At 39.3% G+C, this 22,959-nt stretch overlaps 1 protein-coding gene across 1 annotated transcript in view; it reads right to left on the bottom strand.

Moving 5' to 3' along the window:
* LOC117521563 (xenotropic and polytropic retrovirus receptor 1 homolog) overlaps positions 1-22,959 on the bottom strand; it is a 117,644-nt gene that overhangs the window by 7,598 nt on the left and 87,087 nt on the right. The window contains exons 10-14 of the mRNA XM_034182890.1: positions 14,150-14,329; positions 11,129-11,294; positions 6,841-7,032; positions 5,646-5,812; positions 32-171 (exon numbers count right to left, since the gene is read on the bottom strand). Coding sequence (XP_034038781.1) covers positions 32-171; positions 5,646-5,812; positions 6,841-7,032; positions 11,129-11,294; positions 14,150-14,329 — 845 coding nt within the window. The remainder of the gene's footprint in view (positions 1-31; positions 172-5,645; positions 5,813-6,840; positions 7,033-11,128; positions 11,295-14,149; positions 14,330-22,959) is intronic.

Raw genomic sequence — 22,959 nt, 5'->3', positions numbered from 1 at the left:
TGAAGTTGTTGTAAGTAACGACTGAACACACCTAAAGACCTCCATTGGGGCCAGTATTGTAGCCAGGATGTCAGAAATCCCATGAAAACTTGTGAGTGTGCTGAGGGTGACCGTTAAAGTCCACGAAAAGCGTAACAGCACATCCTCCACTATGGCACTGTAGTAATAGGCCTGGACAGAGAGAGAACAGCACATATCTACAGTTTACACTTAAACAACAGAAAAGGTGAAAACTGGCAATTTAACAAACAAGCCACAGAATCTGAGTTGATCAGGGTGCAGTGTTCCTGTCTCACAGGGTTCTCACCCTTTGCTGGTTGACTGTGAATCTTCACAACGTAATCAACTGTTTTCTGTCACTGTAACACAATCCCTACGCACAGTGTTACAGTAGTGCACTGATTCAACAAATCCATTAGTAAAGCTACTTATTTCACAATTCATCTAACTCCAGGAGAGCCTAATTCTCACCACGTTTATCTACATTATTATCATGTTTAAAACACACATATAGCAGAAAACAATATGTATTGTTTTCTCATCTCCACAGACCGAGTGTCAGTCCGTGCTGGTGTTTCTCCCTGTCGACTGGCTGGAACACAGCAGACCCCGTGCTCTCTGCCCACGGGTGGTGAGACCACGTGGTTGCATTTCATATACTGGGGTGTCAAAAAGGGTTGACTTGTTATGGTCTGGTTAATTTTTATGAACATCAAATGTAATTTCTTGGAGAAGAGAGGACATATCAAGACAATCTTGGTGTAATTTTAAAGCTTAGGATGTTCTCATTCCAGTGATATGTATTCCATAACATTTGGACATAAATCATGGAACTTCTGGTCTGTTGAAATAATTTTGTCAGGAGTGGACTCGGCGGTGGTGATTCAATAAACAGTCATTTTTTGCATAGTTGTCTGATGAAAAAGCAGGTTCTTCAGAACATTGTGACACCAGATCCATAGATTTTGCATGAAAATTGACTAAATAATGCTATTTAGTGCAAAAAGGTCAATTCCGAGAAAATTGACAAAAACATTTTACATACTTTACATAATGAATTTTGAAAAAAATTACCATTTTGACCCTGTTACACTTTTTAGGCCCCGTTTGTGAAATGCAACAACATGGAAATGACACCATGCTGGTTTTTGTTGGGCTGACACTGAAGGGTGTCCAGTTTGGTGGGGAGCTGCATCTCTGCTTTTTGTGAATGATGTGGTTCTGCTGGCTGCATTTGGCAGTGACCACTGATGCACAATGAGCAGGTTTGAAAACTAGTGTGAAGCGAGTGGGATGAGAATTGTCAGGGGGAAGTTAATGCCCCAAGTGGAGGAGTTTAAATATCTCGGGGTCTTGTTTATGAGTGGAAGTAAGTTGGAATGTGAGAGCAGTAGACTGATTGCTGCAGTGTCTGATGCTTTACAGATGCTGTAATGGACCATCGTGGTGAAGGAGCTGAGCCTGAAGTTGAGGCTCTCAATTTACCAGTAGATTTACGCTCCTACCCTCACCTATGGTCATGAACTTTGGGTAATGCCCAAAATAATAACGTAGCAGATACAAGTGGTAGAAATGAGAAGGGACTACATCCCAATCACATTATACTAACAACAAAGATGATCAGAATTAAAAAAATATTGTTACTATTTCACTGAAAGGCTGTCTGTTTTTGGCAGTTTACCATTATAAATAAATAATAAACAACTAAAAATACAGTGTCCACATTCTTGCCATTTTTTTCAATTTCTGATTTGACAAAACTCAATGACAAATTCAAATTTCACACACACAACAATGAATATAGAGACAGTCAGTTGTTAAGATATTAAAATTAGAAGTGCCCATATTAATAATAACTTACTGAACAACCACATTAATTAGAAAGACATTTTATTTTCTTTGCATGGAACAAAGAGAAAAGGAAGAACACTACTGTGAAAATTAAATATAACACAATGCTAAAATACCCTCTTTATAAGTTGCATTTGCGCTTGCTTAAATGGTATCCCAGCACAAACAATTTATATTTATATATACATATACATATATACATATACATACATATACATATATACATATACATATATACATATACATACATATACATATATACATATACATATATACATATACATATATATCTATATATATATAACACTATACATACATATAATACACACACACACACACAAACACACACACCACACACACACACACACCACCACACACACACACCCACAGTGATGGAAATTAAGTATTTGAACCCCCTGCAGTCCTGGTGAGCAAACTACAGGAAGCGTTTGACCTCTGTAACTGCAAACAAAGGCTGCTGTACCAAATACGAGGGCTGTCCATAAAGTATAGGTCCTTTTTATTTTTTTCAAAAACTATATGGATTTCATTCATATGTTTTTACGTCAGACATGCTTGAACCCTCGTGCGCATGCGTGAGTTTTTCCACGCCTGTTGGTGACGTCATTCGCCTGTGAGCACTCCTTGTGGGAGGAGTCGTCCAGCCCCTCGTCAGAATTCCTTTGTCCGAGAAGTTGCTGAGAGACTGGCGCTTTGTTTGATCAAAATTTTTTCTAAACCTGTGAGACATAGACGCTCCGCCACAGGAAAAACACCTCCATTGGAAGCCTTAAGGACAAGTTGGAACATGTCCAGCTGTTAAACAATTTCTCATATATTCACTCCACTGAAAGCCATCAAAAGCCGCCTGGATTTTACAAATGGTTATCAACACGGAGGTGTTTTCCTGTGCCGCTGCACTGCGCCGGCTGCGTCCCGATGCGCGGACCCGTCCGCACGTCTTTCATTAAAAAAAATCTCCTTTAACAGTGGAATATCCGGATAAAATGCTGAAACCGACTTCTTCTGAAACTTCTCTGTTCTCTCACGACGTCCTGGATCAATAGAGCCTGAAATGTGGAGGTTTTCAGCTTGAAACAGGCTGACGACGGCGCCTGGGAGTACTGCACAACGTCTCGCTCCATGGGAAGTCCTTAAAGCGACAGTATCACCTCAAAATCTCTCATCAGCCGTTAAAATTTTCACCGAAAACCAGCTTAATTTTTCGAACCGTGTCCACTTCGATGTGTCTCATAGGTTTAGAAAAAATTTTGATTAAACAAAGCGCCAGTCTCTCAGCAACTTCTCAGACAAAGGAATTCCGACGAGGGGCTGGATGACTCCTCCCACAAGGCGTGCTCACAGGCGAATGACATCACCGACAGGCGTGGAAAAACTCATGCATGCGCACGAGGGTTCAAGCATGTCTGACGTAAAAACATATGAATGAAATCCATATAGTTTTTGAAAAAAATAAAAAGGACCTATACTTTATGGACAGCCCTCGTATTCACATTGATTTTCACAGGTGCTGAAATACTTATTTGCAGCAGTAACATACAAATAAATTATTTAAAAGATCATACATTGTGATTTCCGGAATTTTTTTTTACATTATGTCTCTCACAGTGGATATGCACCAAAGACGAAAATTTGAGACCCCTCCATGATTTCTAAGTGGGAGAAGTTGCAAAATCGCAGGGTGTTCAAATACTTATTTACCTCACTGTACATACACACACACACACACACACACACACACACACACACACACACACACACACACACACACACACACACACACACACACACACACACACACACACACACACACACACACACACAGATTGGGGAGTGTTCATAAAATAACATACGAGTACATAATGAATGCTATACAATAATTCCACACTGACTAACGTAAAACAACAACAACAACAATTATGTGCACAAATTTGAATTAATATTTTACCTTCTCTAATCCACACAGGGTCAAAATTATACATCCAGTCTCAAATACACACTGACTAATATTTGGTTAAATGTCTCTGAGGAAGCTGCACCTCAACCAGATGCTTTTGGTGGCCATCAACAAGCTTGTGGCATAATTCTGGCTAGATATTTGACCACACTTCCTGGTAGAAATCATTTAAAATGGTTGGTTTCCTGGCAGAAAATTGTCTTTGCAGTGTAGCCCACAAATTTTCAAAAGGCTTGAGGTTGGGGCTTTGGGCAGGCCATTCCATTCCTGCTTTATCCAACACAGAACCAGTTTTGATGTGTGATTGGGATCACTGTCCTGTTGGAACACTCAATTAGGGCCAGCTTTCAACTGTCTAGCTGTTGATTTGAGGTGCCGTTGAAGATTTTGGAGATGCTCCTCCTCCATTATTCCATCCACCTTGTGCATTGCAACAACACCAGTGGCAGCAAAACAGCCTCAGAGCATGATGGTACCACCACCATGCTTGACAGATGGTACAGCGTTTTTAGGTTTGAAAGCATCACTTTTACTCTTCTAAACATACCTTTTGTCATTGTTGCCAAACAGATCCATCTTTGCCTTGTCTGACCATAAAACACTTCTCCAGAAGACATTTGGCTTGTCCATATTGGTAGCTACAAATTAAAATTGAGCTACACTTCTCCAGAAGACATTTGGCTTGTCCATATTGGTAGCTACAAATAAAAATTAAGCTTTTAAGTGTCAATTTTGGAGCAGGGGCTTCTTTCTTGGTTTACACCCTCTCAGACCATGGCGATGTAAACTTGCTTCAATGTGGACAGCCACACTGGTGTTCCAGCAGTTTTCAATTCATGGCAGCCCTGAGCCTCAATGGTTCCTGGGTTGTTCCAGAACACCCTTGTCAATGTCCTCTCATGTGAGGGTGAGAATTTGCGTCTTCTCTTCAACCATGACAAAGTGGTGACACAACCGACTTGTACTTATGTACAATTGTTTGAACTGATGACTGTGGAGTCTGCAGTTAAAAAAATGGCTTCAAGAGACCTTCCCAACTTGTTTAATTCTGCAATTCTCCTTCTTAGACCTTCCTGAGTTCTTTGGACTTCCCCATTGCTCTGAGTGTTGGCTAGTCCAATGAGTGCTGTCAAACACATTCTTTTTATGCTGGCAAAGAGAAACTATCAGTTGTAGTCAATCGTGATGACTAATGAGGAGTTAATAGGCCTCGACCTCATCACATTAAAAGACACTGTAGAACCTTCAGCACCACTTATTAAAAGATTTAAGTGAATCCATGTATGTATTACAGACTGTATGTATACATTTGACACTGTGTAGATGGCAGAAGATCCAAAACAAATTAAAACTAGTGCACCCAGTTCTTGTTTTTAAAGTCATTCATGATTTTTGCTGTACAATTCAATTCAATTTATTCATACAGTGCTAAATCACAACAGTGCTGCCTCAAAGTGCTTCACATGGGTAAGGTCTAACCTTACTAACAGTCATTCTGCCCTGGAAAAAGAACAGTTCAAAGACATCAACAGCACAGAATTGCCATAACATTCAGGCCCATGAAGAGTGTATGTCAACTTTGTCATGTTGCAGAGACTAATTTTCACTAAGTTTAAAACACATTTTAGAATTGGTTTCCATACAGATCCTGGAATTTTATATTATTTTTTTAATCTGATGCCATTTCAACAGTCAAGTGTGTAATATTTCAAGAGTTCAAATACTTTTTCAGTCACTCTACATGTGAAAAATACAGATATAGATGGGAAACCTTTTGAAAGATGAGAAAAATGGATATCTCTTTGTTTATAAATACCTTATGTGGGTAAACAATCTCCTCTCTCAAAAAGGTATTCTCTCCTGCATTCCTGTCAAACAGACCCCAGTCCATCTTCAGATCCCAGACCAGTGTGTAACACGAACTGACCACTAAACAGCTGATATACAAGTAGAAGAAGATCTGGGCATCAGACTGGTGTTCAGCTGGGGGGGACAGAGAAGACAGTTGACGGAACAACAACAAGTTAATCATCCGACTCAACCATTCAGAAACTGTTTTCTTACAACAATGGCATCTTCCACTTTCACTTGAATTGCAAAAACTGTATTTTATCACACACGTTAAACAAATCATTCTCAGATCTCTGGTGTCTGGTGGACACTTCACTTCCAGACCAACTCCCTGGACTTTAAGAACGGTATGGGCTTGTCACGTCTTGATGATTATGCCAGCATATGCAGACTTATGAAAAGAGGGTGGCCGCCAAGTGGTTAGTGCACTTGATTTCAGTGCAGAAGGTTCCCGGTTCAAATCCCACCCCTGCCACATTTCTCCGTGTACATAATCAAGGTGCACATTATAGCTGACATGCGGCCCCGTCCCATCCACAAGGACACTGGTGCAATTTAATATACTTTATTTGATATATTTTTTGTCTTGGTGGTTCATTAATGGGCTTTACTTTCATTGCAAGCAGACTATTGAAGAGACGACAGACACTAACTATGGTGAACGCTGTTATGAATAAATGGAGCGCTGTGATGTTTTCAGTTTTTAAAATGTTATTTTATCTTCTTGTTGGCTTATCAAAGCACTGGTTCACACTGAGAAACGCACCTGGAGCAGACAAACACAGAGGAATCTCTTCAAAAATGCTGTGTTTACGCAGTAATTTCTACGATAAGTAATTCAAGTATATCCAGATTTTGTCTTCCAAAACAAGGGCATCTTATGTGGATAACAGTTTTCATCAGGCTGTGATGATGAATCAGTTTGAAACAACACAGCAGGTAAGATTTAAGCCTTTACTTGAAACAGCAGAAGTCAGAACTGTATGAATGGTCACCTGAGGACTTCACTGAAAAGACTATAAAAATAAAAATCTTATGAAATGCTGTGAGGTAATGGATAGCAGAAAGAATACCTATATTAATATAATATAATGCACAGTACAGCAGGCATTTTGTGATACAGTGAATACAGAGAAGGTGTGGAATACACATGAATTTACCTTTATGTGTACTGTAGAGGGCAGAGAAGGTGACAACAAAGAAGGTCGTGGAGTATTTTCCAGCATTAACAAGGTGAGGAAAAGCCCGTTTGGTGTCACGGTAACGTCGCAGACACTGGATGAATCGGAACCAAGCAGGAAGACACTGGATGACCGCACGGACGCCATAGGAGTAGGAATTACACACTTGACCTGTGCAGAAAGACATGCAAAAGGCATGTGTTAACACAGATGATCTACTGGCTTACCTTTAAGAAAAGAGAAACCTTATAAAGTGAATGAGTGACTCCACCCCCCACCCCCACCCCCCACACTACCAAAAAACACACACTATAAATTACATGCATTTAAAAGATTCAAGATATTTAATATTCATTAAATTAAATTAAAGGAAAAAAGAAATGAAATAATGAACTAAATAGAAGTTTTACCTCAGCCAATCAACAATCAGTTGATTTTATTATTTATTTTGTGCCTTAAAATTGTTTATATGACTTCTTAAATGTGAAGCTATTTTTATAGGAACAGGTTAATTTAGTTCTACTGTTCAATAGACAGTATTAATCTGTATTTTACACTTGAACATAAAACTTCATTGGATCTGTGGTGCAGCTACTTTGTGCAACCAATTTATTGAAGGTTATACTGTGATAGATTTCAGGACGTGTGACTGATGATAAGCTATTATTACTATTGAAGCACTGTAAATTCACATTTTAAACTATAATAAATTATAGCTTGAACAAACAGTAGATATGAAATCTGATGACTCGATGTTTCTCAGGGCCTGTCTGTTGATAGGTCAGGTTTTTCCCCCTCTTCATTATATGGTTTCCTTCTTCGGTTGCCTGTGAGAATAGAGTCTGCTGGTGATGTTGATGGTGAGCCTTCCCTTCTGAAAATCACTGTGACTGGACCCGTCCTACAGCTACCACACTCCCTTCTCAAGGATCTCATCCCCGCTCTTACACAACTCCTCTGGAACTCTGGACTTTGACATTGTTTTTTTTACAATTTTGTTTTTGACACTGGACTTAATGCATACCTTGCAGTTGAGAGTTTGATGCTGATTTGTAAGAATCATTCAAGCATTCAAGGGTGGATGCTGTACTGATTTGAAAAGTGCTCCAGTAGCTGATACATGAGCTTGGTAGCAGAATTCAAATGTTTACACAGCTTTAGGACCACCTTCGCTACACACTAAATTTACTCATCCAAGTGCTACTCTAGTTTTATCCCTCTTGGAACAGAATACTCTTATTTCTCAACATTTCATCTCAGACTTTTCCTACAGATCTTCAAATCTGTTCAGCTGCCAGAACATTTTTAAAATGGTAAATGGACTGCATTTACATAGTGCTTTTTCATCTGCATCAGGTGCTCAAAGGGCTTTACAATAACGCCTCACATTCACCCTGATGTGAGGGTGCTGCCATACAAGGTGCTCATTACACACCAGGAGCAACTAGGGGATTAAGGACATTGCCTAAGGACCCTTAGTGATTTTCCAGTCAGGCTGGGATTTGAACCGAGTATCCTCTGGTCTCAAGCCCAACACTTAACCACTAGACCATCACCTCCCCACCTCCGATTCTTCAATGTTGAACGTTTGTGGGCATGCGCAAGATCATACCTCTGCCCTGTTATGATAAACACACCTACAGTAGTGTTCAGAATAATAGTAGTGCTATGTGACTAAAACATTAATTCAGGTTTTGAGTATATTTCTTATTGTTACGTGGGAAACAAGGTACCAGTAGATTCAGTAGATTCTCACAAATCCAACAAGACCAAGCATTCATGATATGCACACTCTTAAGGCTATGAAATTGGTCTATTAGTAAAAAAAAAAAGTAGAAAAGGGGGTGTTCACAATAATAGTAGTGTGGCATTCAGTCAGTGAGTTCGTCAGTTTTGTGGAACAAACAGGTGTGAATCAGGTGTCCCCTATTTAAGGATGAAGCCAGCACCTGTTGAACATGCTTTTCTCTTTGAAAGCCTGAAGAAAATGGGACGTTCAAGAAATTGTTCAGAAGAACAGCGTAGTTTGATTAAAAAGTTGATTGGAGAGGGGAAAAACTTAAACGCAGGTGCAAAAAATTATAGGCTGTTCATCTACAATGATCTCCAATGCTTTAAAATGGACAAAAAAACAGAGACGCGTGGAAGAAAATGGAAAACAACCATCAAAATGAATAGAAGAATAACCAGAAAGGGAAAGGCTCACCCATTGATCAGCTCCAGGATGATCAAAGACAGTCTGAAGTTACCTGTAAGTGCTGTGACAGTTAGAAGACGCCTGTGTGAAGCTAATTTATTTGCAAGAATCCCCCACAAAGTCCCTCTGTTAAATAAAAGACATATGCAGAACAGGTTACAATTTGCCAAAGAACACATCAACTGGCCTAAAGAGAAATGGAGGAATATTTTGTGGACTGATGAGAGTAAAATTGTTCTTTTTGGGTCCAAGGGCCACAGTTAGTTTGAGACAACCCCCAAACTCTGAATTCAAGGCACAGTTCACAGTGAAGACAGTGAAGCATGGTGGTGCAAGCATCATGATATGGGCATGTTTCTCCCACTATGGTGTTGGGCCTATATATGGCATACCAGGTATCATGGATCAGTTTGGATATGTCAAAATACTTGAAGAGGTCATGCTGCCTTATGCTGAAGAGGACATGCCCTTGAAATGGGTGTTTCAACAAGACAATGACCCCAAGCACACTAGTAAACCAGCAAAATCTTAGTTCCAAACCAACAAAATTAATGTTTTGGAGTGGCCTGCCCAATCCCCGGACCTAAATTCAATTGAGAACTTTGGGGTGACATCAAAAAAGTTGTTTCTGAAGCAAAACCAAGAAATGTGAATAAATTGTGGAATGTTGTTAAAGAATCTTGGAGTGAAATAATAGCTGAAACGTGTGACAAGTTGGTTGACTCCATGCCTCGCAGATGTGAAGAAATCATGAAAAACTGTGGTTATACAACTAAGTAGTAGTTTAGTGATTCACAGGATTGCTAAAAAAGCACTTTGAACATAATAGTTCTGAGTTTGTAGCGTCAACAGCAGATGCTACTATTATTGTGAACACCCCTTTTCTACTTTTTTTTTACTAACAGTCCAATTTCATAGCCTTAAGAGTGTGCATATCATGAATGCTTGGTCTTGTTGGATTTGTGAGAATCTACTGAATCTACTGGTACCTTGTTTCTCATGTAACAATAAGAAATATACTCAAAACCTGGATTAATCTTTTTAGTCACATAGCACTACTATTATTTTGAACACTACCGTACACACGGTCTGTGTTTGTTTACACATAGATCCAAAACCATGTGTAAAACAGGTACATAACACAGACTTAAGTCAGGGTGGTTTCACTGGGAAACATTTGTATCGAGCTGAAATGAACAGACAGCAGGAGACAATATAGACAGAGGTAACAGAGGCTGTTTAAAGCAGTCCTCAAATCTTTAAATGTTTATGTCATAAAAAGGATTTTCTTCAGCACCTTTATAATTCTGTCATTTGATTTTCAAAAACAGGATTCAAAAGCTTATATCAAGGATATCATCAAAACTCACTTCTGGAGTTTTGATGATTTAGTTTATCAGTTTAGCAATTTGACCGATGGGTTAAATACTGGAAAATGACACGACATACTGAGAAAAATGCTGTTCTCGGGTGAAACGGTACTGCATGTGCTTGTGTTAAAATCACGGAGGCTACGAAATGCAGTCGGCCTTCAAATGTGACTGAAAGTGCCAAAAACAAATGAAACACACATAAAATGGAAACAGAAAGAAATAATAAAACAGGCCACCAGATAACCCATTGAGACCAACTCTGGATAAAACCTTGACATACACGTATATCTCTCAAACTTTTGTTGGACATTTGCTGGACATGTAAGACAGAACACACATCTGCTGTGTCCTCTGTCAATACGGTGTTTAGTTACAATGTTTTGACTTGGTTTGCCAAAATGGATCAGTGTGAAGACCATCGTTTTATAACAGATACATGTTTTTATCTAGATGTATTTTTCAAAGTCATAAGTTGGTAATTTTGAGTTCCCAGTTTCTGTCAAATGCACCATAACGTTTGACCCTTGTGCATGTGTTGTTTATATATTCCTCCTCCGTCTGTAAGGTGTCAAAGAGCAAACTCACGACCATGAGTGAAATTAAGTCACTGTAAGGCAACAGTAAGGGGTCGATGCTTTGAGTAGTTATTAAAACACGACCCGTTACTGAACAGTGACCAGAGGACGCACAGTCTCACCATTACTGCTGATGAGTCCATCATGTCTGTGCCAGTCCAGTTCAAAGCTATAGAAACAGATCATGTACTCCAGATCCATCAGAAGAACCACCAAAGAGTTCAGCTGGTCCGCCAGCCAAAAGTCTGCAAAGCCCACTCTGTGAAATGGAGCAGTCATCACCCGAAACTGCAGAGGGAGAAAAACAGGCTGGTGGGTTCCTCGCTAAAACACTGCAGATGAATGAGATTTAAAATGACCATTAATAGACAAAGATTTCTGGAATTAGCTTTAATTAATTGTTACTTTTCCAGCTGTCTGATATTCTTCCCATTCTTTATCTCTTTTCTGGATCATTTTAAACATTCACACCAGCACGTTGTGCAGCACTGTACGTCCTGGCTTTAAAATCACTGTCAAAGACCGAAAGACATGGTCACATGGTCACAGATGACTCATTTAAAATTCAACCACATCTGTATTCAATCACAGAAAGAATCAGCTTAGTGCAGCAGATAACAGAATATTTGCAACGGAATCCTTCAAATCCGGTTACAAGCACCAAAATTTGACTGTGTATACCTTTTGGCACATATTTTAGAAAAATAATGTTAGCCATTTGAATTTTCAATAGGGGGCCAAGTAGGGGTCAATTGAAGAACTGCATAGGCGTCAAAAAAATGTTCCAATCATATTGAAAGCTATACCACATTATGTGTCTGATCACAAAGATTCCAAAAAGGTATAGTTTGGACTATCTGTGACTGAATGTTCTGGAGTTATGGGGTAAAAACAGCAAGCATGGCGACAAAGGTCACTTTCAGTTTCTACAGGGGTCAAAAGGTAAAGTTCAGGGCTTGACAATAAGGCAATTTATGTACTGGCCCACAGGGCCAGTAGAATTTGAAAGTTACTGGCCCGGATGAAAATATCACTGGCCCAGAACCGGGGGGTAACCGATATGAATTTTTTAAATCAACACTCAGACATTAGAATTGGGTTTCCTTAATGCAAAAACACTTGGAAACAAACACAATATTCTTATACTACATGATAAAAACCTTAAAGTGAGTCAACTTTGAAAAAAATGTCGGTAGGTAACTGATAGGATTTTTTTCAACACTCAGACATTAATACAAAAATAAATTTATTTCTTGATCATTTACAAAATTAATATGTTAAATTTCATATACCAAGCTCCCTTGCTAATGTTGTCACCTTGGGGTGTCCACAAGGTCATACTGATTAGACTTTTAAACTGGCGTATGAAATCATACCAGATGTCTACCAGGACTTGGTATATTTATACTTACTTGTCAGCATATTCTGGCATGGCCCTACAAGTTCCACAGAAGACAACCTCGCTCTCCTCATCACACTCCAGCTATGGCCGTCTTTTCTTCCATGAAGCTTGCCAAGTTTTCCTCACCCTTTTCTTCTCATATTCAGCATCAGCAGCCTTCCTCTTCTGTGCTTGTTTTGAGGGTGATAGCTGTTCTTTCCTTTGCTTCCCTGGTTTCTGCCCAGGGGCAGGAGGTTTCAAGAAATTCATAATATTCACTGCGCTCGATCTTGCTTAAGCGAAAATGATGCGTCGATGTTGAAGCGAAATTCGCGCCACATCAGAAGATGCTCCTGCAGACGAAATTCGTCTGCACTTCGGCAATGTTCCAAACATTGCGAAGTGGCGCAACATGTCCTCTCTCAGCAGCCTGTGAGCAGGACTTATGTCTCTTTTGTTCTTTATTTCACAATTATGACAAGAGTTTTTGGAGCGAGCAGCAGCCCCACAGCAGCGGGAGCAGAGTTTCTTTTTTTTTATTGTTTACGTGTGTGCGTGAACTGGACAGTTGGTCCTCAAACTGGGTCCTGCAGAGGCAGAAGGACCGCTGAAACAGCCGTCATCCAGACGCAGCTCCTGCAGCAAATAATGATACTGCCTGAATTGGGAACGTCTCATGACGTTTGTCAGCTTTCCACAACAACTCGCTCCGTGTGATCAAGGTCCTTCATGTTATCTTGACTGACAACCAGAGCCGGCGAGCTGAATGGAAGCTCCTCCTATTTGATGACGCACCGGGGCAAATTTTCGCAGCAAAAGCAGAGCGACACACCCGGCGAAGGAGGCGCGTCCGTTGCCACGCGACCCCCGCGAATTTATAGCATCTGATCGCGCCCGGTGTGAATGCAGCATTAGACTAATAAATTTGCCCAAAGCGATTTTAATTCTTACTGGCCCATACGGACCAGTGAAATATGAACTTCACTGGCCCGTGGTGGCCCGGAACGTGTAAAAAAGGCCACCGGGCCATCGGACCAGTGCTATTGTCGACCCCAGAAGTTGCTCCAATTATGGTAAAACATGATGCAAATTATTGGTTGAGTTAGTAGGGTTTTAAAAAGGAATAGTTTGCACAATGTGTCATGCTTAGTTATCATGTTATAGGGTAACATATGTCACATGTCATAGAATCCAATGGACGTCAACCTTGTTTGACCTTTACTTTGGAGACCAAACATTCAACACAGTCAGAACTATTCCATTTGTTAATCCTGTTAGTTCAACCAAAACTTTATCAAAACTGGAGCAACTTTAACTTTTGACTCCTGTACAAACTGAAACTGACCTTTGTCACCATTCTTGGTGTTTTTACCCCATAACTCCAGAACATGCAGTTAGAGATAGTCCAAAATATACTTTTTTTGGAATCTTTGTGATCAGATACAAAGTGGTATAGCTTTCAATATTATTGGAACATTTTTTTTGACCCCTATGCAGTTCTTCAATTGACCCCTACTTGGCCCCCTATTGAAAATTCAAATGGCTAACATTATTTTTCTAAAATATGTGCCAAAAGGTATACACAGTCAAATTTTGGTGCTTGTAATCGGATTTGAAAAAAATCTTACAGTTATCTGCTGTACTAGCTTTGGAAAAATGCGACACACATTTAAAAACCTCCTCATCCTTTCCACTGTCCTTCCCCACTGTAGCCACATGTGAAACACAAAGTGTTATGACATTAGAGAGGTCTGTGTGTTACCAGGAGCTTGAGCAGCCAGAAGCGCGACTTGTAGTAGCAGGTCTTGATGGGGTTGATGAGGAAAAGGAGGAAGAAGCCGTAAAGAGCCAAAGGATTGACCTGCATTGGTACTGGGATGCTGGAGCTGAACAGACACGACAGAAGGCTGACACACCACAGCACCCCCAGAAGACCTGCAATCTGACAACACAACCACACACAAAGCCACATAGTCTGATTTTTATTTATTTTTTTAATATTCCTACAGATGTTCAGCATGTGGTGTTAAAACATTATATCAAAAACATTATATCAAAAACTACAATAAAAATTACTTTTCAGTTATCGTTTCCCATCAATCCAAACGACTTGATATTCACACAGCATGAAACTAAAAGCCAACAATGTAACTGTGATGCAAAGTGAATACAGCCAACTTTATTTATGGTTTCAAAACAGCGGCACATTAGCTTTGGTGATATCTACAATAGTTTAATCACACTCAATAAAGTTATTTCAGAATAAAACATCACTGGGCTTCCGGTGGTTTTATGTGAGTGCTTCAGGCAGCATAACATGGGTGACTAAGTTTCCCATTCTGAGGCGCATTCTGCTGCTTTTCCAGAGCCATATTCTGTCACATTTCACATCAATAAACAGTCACAATTATTCCAACATTTTAAAACCTCTTAAGACTTGAACATTTCTTAAAACAACAGTCAAGAAGCTCTCGTTCCATCTGAAACAAAACATTAAAATAGCCAAAAACAGCTTTCCAAAATAATGAGCACATACAGTAGTGTTCAGAATAATAGTAGTGCTATGTGACTAAAAAGATTAATCCAGTTTTTGAGTATATTTCTTATTGTTACATGGGAAACAAGGTACCAGTAGATTCAGTAGATTCTCACAAATCCAACAAGACCAAGCATTCATGATATGCACACTCTTAAGGCTATGAAATTGGGCTATTAGTAAAAAAAGTAGAAAAGGGGGTGTTCACAATAACAGTAGTGTGGCATACAGTCAGTGAGTTTGTCAATTTTGTGGAACAAACAGGTGAATCAGGTGTCCACTATTTAAGGATGAAGCCAGCACCTGTTGAACATGCTTTTCTCTTTGAAAGCCTGAGGAAAATGGGACGTTCAAGACATTGTTCAGAAGAACAGCGTAGTTTGATTAAAAAGTTGATTGGAGAGGGGAAAACTTATAAGCAGGTGCAAAAAATTATAGGCTGTTCATCTACAATGATCTCCAATGCTTTAAAATGGACAAAAACACCAGAGACGCGTGGAAGAAAATGGAAACAACCATCAAAATGGATAGAAGACTAACCAGAATGGCAAAGGCTCACCCATTGATCAGCTCCAGGATGATCAAAGACAGTCTGGAGTTACCTGTAAGTGCTGTGACAGTTAGAAGATGCCTGTGTGAAGCTAATTTATTTGCAAGAATCCCCCACAAAGTCCCTCTGTTAAATATAAGACGTGCAGAAGAGGTTACAATTTGCCAAAGAACACATCAACTGGCCTAAAGAGAAATGGAGGAATATTTTGTGGACTGATGAGAGTAAAATTGTTCTTTTTGGGTCCAAGGGCCACAGACAGTTTGTCAGACGACCCCCAAACTCTGAATTCAAGCCACAGTTCACAGTGAAGACAGTGAAGCATGGTGGTGCAAGCATCATGATATGGGCATGTTTCACCTACTATGGTGTTGGGCCTACATATCGCATACCAGGTATCATGGATCAGTTTGGATATGTCAAAATACTTGAAGAGGTCATGTTGCCTTATGCTGAAGAGGACATGCCCTTGAAATGGGTGTTTCAACAAGACAATGACCCCAAGCACACTAGTAAATGAGCAAAATCTTAGTTCCAAACCAACAAAATTAATGTTTTGGAGTAGCCTGCCCAATCCCCGGACCTAAATCCAATTGAGAACTTGTGGGGTGACATCAAAAAAGCTGTTTCTAAAGCAAAACCAAGAAATGTGAATGAATTGTGGAATGTTGTTAAAGAATCTTGGAGTGGAATAACAGCTGAAAGGTGCCACAAGATGGTTGACTCCATGCCTCGCAGATGTGAAGAAATCATGAAAAACTGTGGTTATACAACTTAATACTAGTTTAGTGATTCACTCATTTTGATGGTTGTTTTCCATTTTCTTCCACGCGTGTTTTTTTTTTGTTTTTTTTGTCCATTTTAAAGCATTGGAGATCATTGTAGATGAACAGCCTATAATTTTTTGCACCTGCGTTTTACGTTTTCCCCTCTCCAATCAACTTTTTAATCAAACTATGCTGTTCTTCTGCACAATGTCTTGAATGTCCCATTTTCCTCAGGCTTTCAAAGAGAAAAGCATGTTCAACAGGTGCTGGCTTCATCCTTAAATAGGGGACACCTGATTCACACCTGTCTGTTCCACAAAACTGACGAACTCATTGACTGAATGCCACACTACTATTATTGTGAACACCCCCTTTTCTACTTTTTCATAGCCTTAAGAGTGTGCATATCATGAATGCTTGGTCTTGTTGGATTTGTGAGAATCTACTGAATCTACTGGTACCTTGTTTCCCATGTAACAATAAGAAATATACTCAAACCTGGATTAATCTTTTTAGTCACATAGCACCATTATTCTGAACACTACTGTATAAAAGAGTGTGAGAAATCATAAAAAAAAAAAATTGATTTCATCTGAACAAATTTAAGAAAAGTAATTTTCTTAACCTGCTTACTCCAGTCAAGGGTCAAGGGGCTGGAGCCTATCCAAGCAGTCATAGGGCGAGAAGGGTGGGTTCAAGCTGGGCAGGACATAGGTCTGTCACAGGGCCACATATACACAAGTAAACCCTTTCTCACTAGTGCGTGCATATACACACACACACACACGGCCAATTTAAAATGTCCGATTCACCTAATCTGCATGTCTTTGGAAGTAGGAGGAAGCCGATGCACCTGGACAGAACCCACACAAACACGTGGAGAACATGCAAACTCCACACAGAAAGGACAGCGCGAGAAACGATCCCACAACCCTCTGGCTGTGTAGCAACAGTGCTAACCACTAATCCACCCGACTGTCCATCCAGCCTATAATGACGTATTATATTTAACCGTAATGTAATTACAAACATATTTTTGATAGAAACTTCTTTCTGGAACATAATCACTTGTCAAAAATGTTTTTTGATACAGTTTGGACAACAGAAATGTATGCAGAAGTGAGTTTTTGAATTTATGAATTTTTGCAGGCAGCCCTCGATTTTTGGTGTGTGCCATAAGGGCTTTTAAATTTAAAAAATAACCAAGATGGCCAAATAAATGTGCGATGGTCAACTGGATGTTATTTGACGCAGCTGAACATGAAATGTTGAACCACAGCATTCAAAGCACTACCAAAAAAAAAAAGTGTCAATTTTATATTTTTTAAGTCAGCTCTTAATTTTGGACTTTTGTGGAGTGTTGCAGTGTCCATTTGTTATTGGAATATTGTGTTTTTAGTGTATTTAATACTGGGAAACCCCTATATACATAGGCATTGATAACAAAGGTGTGCTTTGTCTGTGTATAAGGCGCACCAGAGTGTAGGTTGCAGGACTTCCCAAACTAAAAAAAAAAAAGAAAGAAAAAGGATAACTTGTACTACATGCTGTGGAATTTCTTTGATAATGTCAGCATAAAATGAGACAGGCAACAAAGGAGCATTCAGGAGTCAGACATAGTGATGCAGAGATTTATTGACAGTCAAAGCAGAAAATGGGTGCAACCTGGAGAAGTTCAAAAGCTACCGCATGCAATGCACCCAACAAGCCTTCTGGCTTTCCACACTCAGAACTGTGTTTAGGACCTCTGCCACAATGAAAACAAAATCAACATTTAAACATGGCCTCTGACTACTCTGGGCCATGATCAGATGTGCAGTTGTGAAATTGGAGAAACACAATGTGTTATATCAACAAAGATAAGCAAGCAAGGGATGACCCTGGCCCAGTACGTTCGCTCCGCTCTTGCAGACATGAGGAAAACAATTTTTTGCTCCACACTATGGAAAATACGGTATTCATTTTTTATAAAAATGAACTGACCAGTCCTGGCACAACTAATATTTCAGATAATTACAACATTCAAAAATGGTGTTTAAGTAATAATTCATAATCATACTTCACATTACTTTTATATCTCATAGTATAATGTGAAACTTGTTCACTCCTGATCGTTTCTGACCATTGTGGTAAACAAAGACTGCCTGATCGTGCAAACACGACAAAATAGCTCGAAATTTGAGCTCTAAGCTGCTGCAGATAACACATGGACATAAGTCAGCTCGTATCAAAACGTGGATATCTCTTCAATCTCCAGGAGTGATTTCAGCTGAGACATTGAAAGGTGGCTGGAAATATTGTGCTACCGTACCCGCATGTTGGTAATGTGGATCTTTCACAGGTTTCATTGACAAGACGATGGAGAACACTACTGGCTGTCAGCAGCATGTAGTGCACTGTGATGCCACTAGACATGGAAAGTTTTTCCCTTTAGTGCAGCAATGACTAAAAACAGAATGTTGATTTATCTTTCAAGATGGTGAAAGAAGAACAAATCAGGAACACAGTTTTGTATCAAGTAAAGACGAATAACATGTTGACATTACCAAGAGATATTAATATTATTTATATCAGGCTTTCTCAGGAATCAAATCATTAAACAAAATGAACTCAATTAAATAAACAACTATAATAAAAAGTACACTACAAAAATCCCAAATTAAAGGGCTCATTAAAATAAATAAATAATAATAATAAATAATAAGCTTTCCTTTTCCCTCCATTTACCATACCATCCCAAATTTTTCTGATTTGAGCTCATAATTAACATCATTATCTACTGTCTGCCACATTTGTAATGTGTAGTTGCTTCAGGAAAAAGCATCTGGCATAAAACTCATACTAAATCAACACGCAGTTCCACCTTGCATGGGTGCAAGCAACTGACAATTTTTTGACTGAATATTTTCTGAGTGGACGGCCAAGCACTGAAGGCGTGAGGTTCCCTAGGGGGTTTGGGGGCATGCTCGCCTGTGGAAATTTTGAAAAATGGTGAAATTTGGTGTATTATCAGAGCAATTTGGTCAAATTTTTTTGGTATAAAACACAGTGGTATTTGACTCTTATACTTAGAACAAAATATGGCTCAAGTCTTGATTTCATTCAAATTTATTTACTATCTTGTATGTATGGTCTGTAATACATTTCCATAAATGGACTGACTGTCTGTATAAACTGACTTCAGTTCTGCATTCATATCTTTCATTATACATTTATCAAATTCTAAGTGTGTCTTCAAAAACAAATCAATAATTGCACCTTTTCTTCTTTTATTAAATAATACACTTAAAGACATGATAACTATTGACAATCAAAAGTCTTTGGCCACTTGTAAGTCATTAAAATGAGGCAATAATTAAAAAAATGTAATTACAAAAAGACCATCACCAGATCAATACCGCACAATAATGCCAAAAACCACCACGAGACCAATTGAATTATAAATGAAGTGTGAAATGCTATCACCAGAATGCAGCTAAATGCAAATAATAAAAATCATGACCAGTGAATATATCTGTACAGTATTTAGCACAATGCTTTAATTTTACCTCACAATATTTTATTTTACAAAATATATCTCATCATTTTTGAATGGTTTATCTAGTAAAGAGTAAAAACAGAAGGAAATCAATTGTAAGGCCTGAAAGAAGATTCTGTATGAAGTATTTTAACCATAAGGTTAAGTGAGAGGGGAAAGTGTTGGCTTTTTAAATACTTGAAAGACACTGGATTCACAGAGGATTTAGTACTGCTATAATGGACTGATGCAGAAGGTGGCAGCAATGCAACAGTAAGGATACCAGCTGCCATTAAACACCACAGAAGAAGAGAGAGGTGCGCTTGATTTCCTAGACAGGGACACGTTTTGAGAGGAGTGCTTTTTATGTCAAAATAAAAAATATATATATACATATTTATTAAGTTAGCAGTTTTATATGACAAAATAAACGGAACATGGAAACAAATTTTGACAGAAATCCATATACAAATGGAGGTTTTGCAGGCCTGATCTTAGATCTGCTGTGGTGACCGCAAGTGAGGGAGCAGCAGAAGGGACTTACTTTTTATCTACTGTCTGCTCCACCAGATGACAGTAATAACCAGTATGATCAGATGTGACAATGAGCTTGAATAAAAAAAAATAAATAAAAAAATAAAAACTTTCCAAAAATATGCAGGTGTTACAATCTTGAGCCAACACCCTGTTTCTTTGTTTTGTTTTGATTTATTTATTTATTTATTTATTTATTTGGGGGGGGGGGGGGGGGGGGGGGGGCCAAAGGGTGGACCTTCGAGAATTTGGGAAATTGTAGTTATTTTGAAGCCCATGGTGAATGTTAATTTTCTGAATGTCACATCAGTCAAAGTATTCATTTGTAGAATTTTCAGACAGTAGGTTTTGTTACAGTGAGGTAAATAAGTATTTGAACACCCTACGATTTTGCAAGTTCTCCCACTTAGAAATCATGGAGGAGTCTGAAATTTTCATCTTAGGTGCATGTTCACGGTGAGAGACAATCTAAAAAAAAAAAAAATTCCGGAAATCACAATGTATGATTTTTTTAAATAATTTATTTGTATGTTACTGCTGCAAATAAGTATTTCAACACCTGTGAAAATCAATGTTAATATTTGGTACAGTAGCCTTTGTTTGCAATTACAGAGGTCAAACGTTTCCTATAGTTCTTGACAAAGTTTTCACACACTGCAGCAGGGATTTTGGTCCACTCCTCCATACAGATCTTCTCCAAATCTTTCAGGTTTGGAGTTTCAGCTCCCTCCAACGATCTTCTATTGAGTTCAGGTCTGGAGACAGGCCAGGCCATGCCAGGACCTTGAAATGCTTCTTACAGAGCCCCTCCTTAGTTGCCTTGGCTGTGTGTTTGGGGTCATTGTCATGCTGGAAGACCCAGCCATGACCCATCTTCAATGCTCTTACTGAGGGAAGGAGGTTGCTTGCCAAACTCTCGCAATGTATGACCCCATCCATCCTCCCTTCAATACAGTGAAGTCGTCCTGTTCCCTTTGCAGAAGAGCACCCGCAGAGTATGATGTTTCCAGCCCCATGCTTCGCGGTTGGGATGGTTTTCTTGGGGTTGTTCTCATTCGCTAAACATGGTAAGTGGAGTTGATTTCAAAAAGCTCTATTCTGGTCTCATCTGACCATATGACCTTCTCCCATGCCTCCTCTGGATCATCCAGATGGTCACTGGTGAACTTCAAAGGGGCCTGGACATGTGCTGGCTTGAGCAGGGGGACCTTGCCGCCCTGCAGGATTTTAAACCCTGGCAGCATCATGTGTTACTAATGTAATCTTTGTGACTGTGGTCCCAGCTCTCTTCAGGTCATTGACCAGGTCCTCCTGTGTAGTTCTGAGCTTTCTGAGAATCATCCTTAAAATGAGATGCATAGAATTCCAGACTGAGGAAGATTGACGGTCATCTTGTGTTTCTTCCACTTTCTAATAAATAATCATAACAGTTGTTGTCTTCTACCAAGCTGCTTGCCCGTTGTCCTGTAGTCCATCCCAGCCTTGCGCAGGTCTACAGTTTTGTCCATGGTGTCCTTAGACAGCTGTTTAGTCTTGGCTATGGTGGACAGGTTGGAGTGTGATTGATCGAGCGTGTGAACAGGTGTCTTTTAAACAGGTAACAGGTGCAATTAATACAGGGAAAGAGTGCAGAATAAGAGGGCTTCTTAAAGAAAAATTAACAGGTCTGTGTGAGCCAGAATTCTTGCTCGTTGGTAGGTGTTCAAATACTTATTTGCAGCAGTAACATACAAATAAATTATTAAAAAAAAAAAAAAAAAAAAATCATACATTGCAGGGCTTGACAATAAGGCAATTTATGCACTGGCCCATAGGGCCAGTAGAATCTGAAAGTTACTGGCCCGGATGAAAATATCACTGGCCCATACTTTCACGCCTGTGCCGAACCGGGGGGTAACTGATAAGAATTTTTTTAAATCAACACTCAGACATTAGAATTGGGTTTCCTTAATGTAAAAGCACTTGAAAACAAACACAAAATTCTTATACTACATGATAAAAACCTTAAAGTGAGTAAACTTTGAAAAAAATGTCTGTAGGTATCTGATAGGAATTTTTTCAACACTCAGACATTAACAAAAAATAAATGTATTTCTTGATCATTTACAAAATTAATATGTTAAATTTCATAAACCAAGCTCCCTTGCTAATGTTGTCACCTTGGGGTTTCCACAAGGTCATACTGATTAGACTTTTAAACTGGCGTATGAAATCATACCAGATGTCTACCAGGACTTGGTATATTTATACTTACTTGTCAGCATATTCTGGCATGGCCCTACAAGTTCCACAGAAGACAACCTCGCTCTCCTCATCACGATCCAGCTATGGCCGTCTTTTCTTCCATGAAGCTTGCCAAGTTTTCCTCACCCTTTTCTTCTCATATTCAGCATCAGCAGCCTTCCTCTTCTGTGCTTGTTTTGAGGGTGATAGCTGTTCTTTCCTTTGCTTCCCTGGTTTCTGCCCAGGGGCAGGAGGTTTCAAGAAATTCATAATATTCACTGCGCTCGATCTTGCTTAAGCGAAAATGATGCGTCGATGTTGAAGCGAAATTCGCGCCACATCAGAAGATGCTCCTGCAGACGAAATTCGTCTGCACTTCGGCAATGTTCCAAACATTGCGAAGTGGCGCAACATGTCCTGTCTCAGCAGCCTGTGAGCAGGACTT

Source organism: Thalassophryne amazonica, chromosome 12, assembly GCF_902500255.1.
Source record: "Thalassophryne amazonica chromosome 12, fThaAma1.1, whole genome shotgun sequence".
NCBI lineage: Eukaryota > Metazoa > Chordata > Actinopteri > Batrachoidiformes > Batrachoididae > Thalassophryne > Thalassophryne amazonica.
This window is presented reverse-complemented; position numbering and strand designations above follow the sequence as displayed.